At 19.5% G+C, this 10,295-nt stretch overlaps 2 protein-coding genes across 2 annotated transcripts; both read left to right on the top strand.

Annotated features, from left to right (window-relative positions):
* Nucleotides 1–1,315: 1,315 nt before the first annotated feature.
* PRSY57_1317200 (glycerol-3-phosphate 1-O-acyltransferase, putative) lies at nucleotides 1,316–2,518 on the top strand (the record flags this gene model as incomplete). The annotated part of the gene is made up of 1 exon (XM_012909108.2): nucleotides 1,316–2,518. One exon carries the CDS (start codon nucleotides 1,316–1,318, stop codon nucleotides 2,516–2,518), a length of 1,203 nt encoding a protein of 400 aa, XP_012764562.1.
* Nucleotides 2,519–4,849: 2,331 nt separating this feature from the next.
* Nucleotides 4,850–9,967, top strand: PRSY57_1317300 (hypothetical protein; the record flags this gene model as incomplete). Its single annotated transcript, XM_012909109.2, has 1 exon — nucleotides 4,850–9,967. One exon carries the CDS (start codon nucleotides 4,850–4,852, stop codon nucleotides 9,965–9,967), a length of 5,118 nt encoding a protein of 1,705 aa, XP_012764563.2.
* Between the last annotated feature and the right edge of the window lie 328 nt (nucleotides 9,968–10,295).

Consider the following 10,295-nt stretch of genomic DNA (forward strand, 5'->3'; position numbering starts at 1 on the left):
AAAAAAAAAAAAAAAAAAAAAAAAAAAAAAAAAAAAACTATTACATATAAAATGGCTAAGTATATTTAAAGATATTATATTTACCTTATTTAAATAATATACATTCAATATATATATTATACAAACTGTTTATTGATGCAATAGCCTTTTTAGTAATAAATAAATAAATAAACAAAATGTGGCCTTTTCTTATTAAATATAAACTATAATATACCAGATAATTATTTTTATCATTATATAATATTAATGGTTCAGACAAAATCTTATTTTTATTTAATGAAAAAAATAATAAAATCCTTATGGTAATACATTAGTTCAACTTTATTATTTTCCACCTTATAAAGCATACACAAAATGAAATATGAACTAATTTATTTTTTATTTTTTATTTTTTTGTAAACATAAAATATTATATGTTTGCATCTTATTATTAATATATGTGAATTGCTAAATAATATCAAAACAAAAATAAAATATATTATATATTATATATATATATGATGTAATATATAGGTTCTTTGATTTTTTTTTTTTTTTTTTTTTTTTTTTTTTTTTTTACACAATTATATATAATCAATAGAACAACAATTATTTATTGGAACTTCAACATATGAATGTTACATGTATATGTATTATAATTTTGTAAAATATACAGAATTTAAAAAAATATATGTTTATATATATATATATATATATTTTCTTTTTTTTGGTATATATTTTGTCCCTTTCTGTATTATTTAAAAATTTATTCTGTTCTTTCTTTAATATATATTGTATACATATATATGTAATTTAAAAAGAAATGAACTCCTTAAAATTATATAGTTTTATATTCTTATAAATTTTGTCAACATTTTCGAAAACTGGATAAGGAAAATAATGAATGAAAAAAAATTCCTACGTATATATATATATATATATATATATTATATGTATAATATTTGGTTTTATATGTTCTCCTCTTTATTTACATAAATATAAAGAGCAAAATAAGTCCACTCATAAAAATGTTACATAAATAACAACGTTGATATATGAGTTTTAAAATATACAAGAAGGAAGTGCAAATAATTATGAGAATTAAATATATATAGAAATTTATAAAAAATAATATGAAATAAAAAAAACCAAATGAATGAAATTCTGGCAAAATAACACACACATATATTTTATATACATATGTGATTATATAACCTCTTAAAAGGTTAAAACATTTGATAAATATTGATAAAAATATATATATATATATATTCATTTTATTTTTTATGGGGTCACATATATATATATATATATATATATATATAATTGTCACAGTATGATTAAATTTTCTGTTCGTTCCTTTTTAACAACATTATTTCTTGTTGTACTAAAATTTCATATTGTAAAGAATGTAAAAAATAAATCATGTTACCTAAATACGTTTGGTGTATCTCCTATTGTAACAAAGCTATTTCCTAAATATATAGATAAAAGTATAAATAGAAAAGTTCCTATTACATATAAAAAAAGAAAATTTATAACATTTTTAAATAATAATATATATGAAGATGCCTACGATAGAATAATGAACAAATTAGATTTATTGATAAAAGAGAGTTATGATATTACAGATCATATTAATACTTTTAAAGGTTTTTTAAGGAAATATCTAGATGAAATAAAAAAGCATAAATCTTGTTCTTCACAAGATTTCTTAAATAATTTTTTAATTTATATTGATACATTTAAAAAATACAAAAATTATGAGTTTCCTAATATTCATAGATATGATCAAACGTTATATGAATGGTCTTTAAAATTTTGGTCTGAGTTGATAGACAAAAAAAATTCGAAATTTCTTGGTATTTCAAATATAAAAAAAATAGAAGAATGGAGAGATAAAGGACATAATATAATAATATTTAGTAATCACCATATTGAAGCAGATGCAAATATAATAAAATATTTTTTTCACATTCAAGACTCTGAACAAATTTCAAGAAATATTATTTTTATAGGTGGACATAAAATTAGAGTGGATCCTTTGTCAAGACCATTTAGTGTAACAGCTAATCTTTTATGTATATATTCGAAAAAATATATTGAGAATCCTCCACATTTAAGAGAAGAAAAAACTTTATTTAATCATAAATCATTAAATGTTTTACGAAATTTATTAAATAAAGGGAAGCAAATTATTTGGCTTGCTCCAAGTGGAGGGAGAGATAGAAAAGGAGCTGATGGAAAAATACACATTTCCCCTTTTGACCCTAAAATTATACAAACATTTAATGTTTTTGCGAAAAGATCCAAGGTGAAAACACATTTTATAGGATTAGCTCTGAATACTTATAATATATGTCCACCACCCAATACAATTGATGTAGATGAAATTGAAAAAGAGAGAACTTGTAATTACTCACCTGTATACTTAAATTTAGGGCAAGATATTTTTGATTTATATCCAAATATGGATGAGGGACAAATAACAACATATCTTTATAATTATGTAAATCAATTGTATAAACAAATCAGTTGACAAAAATATATTTAAAATATTATATATTAATGTAGTATGTATTTAATATATTCAAATGAGATAATTAATTTATAATTATGTTAATACATTTGCTTAAGGAATAATTTAACAATATATATAATATATTGTTCTTAAAATGGAATATATATATTTATTTATTTTTAATTTTTTCGTTATTTTAAATTTTCTTTGGAACGACATAAAAAATATATATATATATATATATATATATATATATATATATTTTCTTTTATGCATGTTTTTATTTCTTTTGAGTAAACTAGGTGTATAAATTTATGTATATTATTTGTTATTATATAATAACTCAATATTTCACTTTTCACAAACAATTATACATGGAAATTATAATAAAATAAGAAATATATACATTAAATTTTGAAGCACATATATATATTAAAAATAACAAAAACATGAACAACATTTTCATACAAAAATATGTTAATTTTTTTTTTTTTTTACTTTTTTTATTTGGCTAGCTGTTCATAATATTTTCATATATCCTTTTTGCCCTTATGAAAAAATGTGTAAATTTACAATAATCCAATGATCTTTTTATTTTCATTTTTTTTTTTGAGAAAAATATTAATATATTCTTAATTTTATATAAAAAGAAAAAGAAGAAAAATGGAGATATCACAGAAATAATTATGTATATATTATTTATTTATTTATTTTTATTTTTTTCATGTTGTTGATGTATAATTTCTTGCAGGATTTTATAGAGCTATATCAAAAAAAAAAAAAAACTCAATATTATGCCTTAAAAATATTTTTCTAAATTTTCGCTTGTAATAATTAAATATATGATATATGATTAACATATATATGTATATATATATATATAATTTTATGATAAAGAAAAATTATTTTTTAATTTTTACAATGAAAAAAAGAAGACACGGGCATCTTTAAAAAAACAAATGTTTTAAATTTTATTAATATATTTTTTTAATGGTTTATATATTTATTTATATATAATTTATAATTAAATATATTTTTAGTTTTGATATATTAAAAAAGTTACGAGAAAAAAAGTTTGTATGATTACATTAATGATATTATATATTATCATTCATGAACACTCAACAAAACTTTTTATAAAATGTTAAATCATGAAATGTTTACATTTCATGTTCATTTCATTTATATTGAATAAAAGAAAAAAAAAAAAAATTTTCTTTCTGTCTTTTTTCATTTTATAATTATATTGTAGAGAAAAACATTCCTTTGATAAACAATATATATATATATATATATATAATTATATATAATATATACATATTAAAAATATGAAAGCATTTAATACATAAATTAATATAAAAAGTATCAACATATATACTACCTTTTATAATTAATATAAAATTTTGGTACCTAATATAATATATATTTTACACAATATATATTAAGTAAATACAAATATACATTTCCATTATTATATAATATTACAAAAATGGTTACTTGATAAAATAAAAAGTTATATAAAATATATATTATTTTCATCAGTTTATAGATATATTTATTATTTAAAATTATATTTACATTTTTATTTATCTTTTAGCAACTTTTGTATTCATTTATTATGGATTTTATATTATTATTATTATATATATATAATAATGTTGTGTTTTCATTAAATATAAAATATATATATTATAAAATTGCAGGATAATAAAAAATAAATAAAATAAAATAAAAAAGCAAAGGAAAGAAAGGGAAAAAAACAAAAGAAACGACCATTATATAACTTAACTATATATATATATTATATATATATATATATATATATATTATGATAATATAGAATATATCCATATTACATTAATAGTTAATATTATATATATTAAAATAGTTATATATATATATATATATATATATATATATATAAGCTTAGATAATGTGTGACTTATAAAAATTTTGCCATATATTTTATATATATGTTAAATGATATATTTAATAATATAAATATTTTAATATATGATTTTTTTTTTCCCATATAGTTATATATATATTATATATATATATATATATATATATATTTATTTATTTATTAATATTGTTTGAATTATTTATCATATTTAAAATGTATGAGTAAACATGGAAGAAAATAATTTATATTTTATATAAATTGTTTTATATAATTTTCATGTTATATATATATAATTATTATTTTTTTTTTTGTTGTTGTGTTACATATATATAAATATATACTTTTCTTTATGGGTAATTCATATATATTTTTTTTTATGTAATTCACATATATATATATATATATATATAACATTTATAATATTAAGAAAAAGGGAAAATAAAATGAATGAAAATAATGTAAAAGAAATGAATAATAAAAATGAGAATAAAATTTCTAAGAAAGGAAATGAGAATTTATACAAAAAAAACGGTGATGAAAAATTAAGTGAAACAGCTAATTATAAAAAATCAAAAAAGTCATCATATATAGATAACTTGTATAACAAAAAGTTAAATTTATGCGAAGATAAAATATCCTATTGTGATAAGAAAAAAAAGGAAAACACAAATGTTGATGAAGAAAAAAAGAAAGTAACAGTTGTAGAAGTGGGAAAAAATAACATATCGAATGTAGAACTACAAAAAAATAATATAACAAATGTAAAAGTACAAAAAAATAACATAACAAATGTAAAAGAAGAAGTTGAAAATAAATCATCCATGTGTAAAAATGTGTTATCTACAAAAAGGTTGAATGATGTTCAAAAAGATAAATACAACATTCGTGATATTAAAGGAAAAAATAACATTAAAAATAACACATCATCACCATATAAAAAAACATTATCTTTACAAAACGTAAAGAAAAATCCTTTGTCATATTCCAATGATAAAATTGGAAAGAATAATTCTCAAGATCTAGAAGTTCATAAGGATACATTTTCTACTACAAAAGGGAATAGTCTTAGTTTTGATGGGATAAATATGAATAATATAAAATTGAATATAACGCATAATGTAAATGATAATAATGATGATAATGATGATGATAATGATAATAATGATGATGATAATGATAATAATGATGATGATGATAATGATAATAATGATGATGATAATAATCATAATAATAATCATAATAATAATCATAATAATAATTATTATAATAATACAATAAATGAAGAAAAAAACGAAAAAGAAGAAGTATCATTTAATATATCTGAAACCCCCAATGCTATAGGAACTAATATGGGAAATTATATTTCCCAGGATAAAGATAATTACAATAAATCATCTTTTGATAAAATTGACCTTGATACTGCTATAGGTAATACTGAGAAGAAAGGTGGTTTAAAACAAGCGCTTAATATTTTTAATGAGGAAATAAATAGTCATGATTTAAAAAGAAATAACAAAGATATAATCGCAAACATTGAAAAATCATCTAAGTATTATAAAGAAAAAAAGGACAGTTTTTTGAGCACATTAAACTTGAAAGGTCATGAAAGAAAAGAAGTATATACTTCTAATTTAAATCAAGCTAAGGATGAGGAAATTATGATACAGACAATTTTTATCGAACAAAATGATAATAATGATAATGTACAAAATAAAATAGATAGTATTGAACAAACTATAGAAGAAAATAAAAATGTTAAATATAATAATATGTTAAGTAATAAAACTGGAAATATATTAAAAAAACAAAGTGATATACTACAAAAGCTAATTTGTGAAGAAGAAAATTACTCTTCATCATCTACAAATGTGGCAAGCCATATTGTTAACAAACATGCAGACAGTGATTCACATAATAAAAAGGATTATGAAATAGCGGATGGTGGTATTGTAGAAAACAATATAAAAAATGACAAGTATTTAGATGATCAATTTGGAGAAAATAAATATTTGGATGATCAATTTGGAGAAAATAAATATTTGGATGATCATATTCCAAGTGATGAACTAACTTCCGAAATACCGAATATTATCAGTATCCCTCATATACAATTAAGCGAAGATTCATTAGAAAATATTAAAGAAAAGTTTGATAATGTTAGATCAAATTACGCGGAAGATTTTGTAGATATAAAAATATATGACGAAGATTCTGAAATAGATGATATACAAAATAACGAGCTGGATTATTTTTGGAATAATAAAGATGTATCGAATATATTAAATACGGAAAGTAATACGGTAATAAAAAGTTTTGAAGGAAATAATGAAGAGGATGAAAAAATAATATTGAATAGTGAAGAGTGTATTGATGGTGTACGAATAGGGCCAATTGATCTTCCAGATTTTAATATAAAAAGGAAAAATGATAAAATTATATTACGCCAAATGAGAAGAAGTCGAAGTGATAATTTATATAAAAGGAAAAATATAGCTCATCTTATAAATAAGAGAAATACCATGGATAATATAGTAAATAATGAAAATATGGAAATATCGTCATCAAATAATGAATACATATATAATAATAATAATAATGATAATGATAATAATAATAATTTATTTTACGCTAATAATACGTTACCTGAAAAAAATGAGGAACAAAGAGATGATATGAATATAGGAGATAAATTAGATATTATTAAAAAGAAGCTAGCTATAAATAATAATATAGACATTGATAATATAAATTATGAACGTTTTGATATGTATCAAGTCGATTTTGAAAAAATAGGTTTAAATGTGAGTAATTTAGAAAAAGAAGAAAAATATATTTTGTTGTTATATATTTCTGAAAAGAAGTTAGAATATGTATGGAATGAGAGAGAAGCTTTTAAGCGTGCTCATTCGAATATAAAGAATTTTCAGGTTAATCAGAATAAGATGAGAGAATTAAAAAATGAGAAAAGAGAAAATGCTGTATTAATTGATACACAATATTTTAAAAGTAATGACATGAGAAATTATGAGACTTATATTTTGAATAAGAAGAATAATAAGAATGTAAAATATAAATCTTCAAATAATAGTAGTACAAATAATACCAATGTTTTTTCTAACATTGGTAAGTCTATATCTGTAAGTTCATCATTTGATATGTGTGAAAAGAAATATAATTCTAAAGATTTTTCATTATTATTAGAGAGGCATAAATATAATAAAATGGGAAATCATGAATATGTCGAAAAAATGAATAGTGACGATTATAATGATATTATAAGTAGTGATGAAAAGGTACAAGATGTAGGTTTCTTCTTACCGTTTTATCGTAAGTTATTAAAAAAATACGAGACAATAAACAACGTGGTTATAAATAATGATACCGCTAGTAATGATGTTGTTGCAAAAAAAAATAGTGCTACAAATAATAATATATATAATAATAATAATAATAATAATAATAATAATAATAACATTTGTAATAATAACATTTGTAATAATAACATTTGTGATAAAAGGGACGAAGGTGATAATTCTTACAAATATATGTCCAATGAAAAAGCCTTATTTGAAAAGTTCCTCAAAAGCTTCATTTCTTTATTTTTCCAAGATGAATGTATTGATCAATTTTTAAACTATTATGACGATATGAAGACATCGAAAAATGAAGAAGATGCCCTGTTAACACATTCTTTGTGTATAGAATATATGTGTAATTGTTTTGAAGATATATATGTACAAAAGGATTATATTGAAACTGACGAAAAAAAATTTTGGTTTTTACATTTTTCTGATATTATGAAAGATATAATAAATAATTTTATAGAAAATCAGAATTTAGTAAATAAAATAAGAAAGATACAAATAATAAATAATATATTAAAAGATGAGGTAAAAACATATTCAATTAAGGTAGCGTATGAGGACATTTATTTGAATGTATCTCAAAATTTTATTGAAGATTATGAAAACGTTATAGTTAGTAAGGATATAGGATTTTTTAATTTATATATGTTAGATAAAAATTATAAGTATAATTATCATACATATACGAAACAGAGGTATAATCAGAAAATGAAAAGGGAAAAAAGTAATGATGCTATTAATAAATATGTTGATAGGTATAATCAAATTAATTATACAAACTCATTTTGGAGTTATATATTTGGATATTTTAATAATATATATAATAATTGGTCTCAAGAAAAAGATGACACAGATAATTCTTCATGTAGTAATTCTACAGACTCTTTACAAAACGATATAATAATAAATTCATCAAAACTTGTTATTCAAAATTTTAGAAATTCAGATGAAGAAGAAAGTGCTGATATTTCAGTGACCACAGATGATCAGAATTATCCAAATTTAGAGGAACAAAAGTGTAAGAATAAAAATAAAAGCATTATTAAAAATGAGCAGGATATAGAAAATCCAATATTGCATAAGAGACCTAAACAAAGTCACGAAGAAAAAGTAAGTACAGATGAAATTCTATTAAAAGGAAATAAGAAGAATAGATATAGAAAAAACAAATATAAAAATGATGATTCAAAAATAATAAAGAACATAAAAAGTGTGGATACAAATATATTGCAAAATGATGAAGGAGTAGATACAAACATTAATAATAAACAATTAAATAATTATATGAATAATGAAATAAAGTGTAGCTATTTAGAAAAACAAGATTATATATTGGGTAGTTCCACAAATATAGATGAGAGTATAATTGAGAGTAATTTATCAAATGTTAGTTTTCATAATTCTGAAAATTCAAACGATATAAAATTGGATGGATTTTATGTTGTTAATAAGAAAGAAGAAAAGAAACAAAATATTACAAAAGAGGAAGAACAGTCAGAAATGTTAAATGATAATATAAATAATATAAATATTATAAATAATAATAATAATAACAATAACAATAATAACAATAATAACAATAATAACAATAATAACAATAATAACAATAATAACAATAATAACAATTATAACAGTAGTAATAATAACAGTTGTAATAATAACAGTTGTAGTAATATATATAAGAACAGAAATTGTCATATTTCTTCATACAGAAATTCTAAGTGTGATAATAAAAAATATCTAGGAAATGTAGCTAATTTAGTTTCATTTCAATATAAAGGTTCCTTACCAAAAGAAAATATCAATAACTTAAAAAAAATAAATAAAAATAAAAATGTCATAGGTTGTTATTTATCATCATCGGATGATAGTTTAGTTGGAGTACATATTAAAAGTGATATGGTTCAAGATTCTGTAGATACACATTTTGTTATGGAAAGATGTCGAAAATATAATAAACAAATAAAAAAATCCTATGTACATATTCTAAATGCAAACAAAAAACAATATTTAGCTGTAAATCTAAATACATACAAAATCATTTATACAAATAAATATGATGATACAATATATATGGATGAAAATAATGAACAACATAAAATATCTACATATTTCCAATTACAATCAATATCAGATATGATGAAAAATATTTTGATCGAAGATATTGTACAGAGTGTAGCTGATATATTGTGTTGATAGTAGAATTTGTAAAAGAATAACAAGACATACGTAAATTTTTCTATACTCCAAAAGTTAAAATAAGGCTAATATAAAAATATACATATATATATATATATATATATATATATGTATATATTTATTTATATATGTGTACCTTTTTGTGCATATAATGTTGTGTGTTTATATTTATAAATATGTAAAAATTCTTTTTCTTTTTTTTTTTTTTTTTTCATTCAGTCATGATTTTGACAGAATATGATTCACCTTTCTAAAAAAAAAAAAAAAAAAAAAAAAAAAAATTTATTTATTTTTAAAATTTTATATTTTTTTTTTTTTTTTTTTT

This window comes from Plasmodium reichenowi, chromosome 13, assembly GCF_001601855.1.
Source record: "Plasmodium reichenowi strain SY57 chromosome 13, whole genome shotgun sequence".
NCBI lineage: Eukaryota > Apicomplexa > Aconoidasida > Haemosporida > Plasmodiidae > Plasmodium > Plasmodium reichenowi.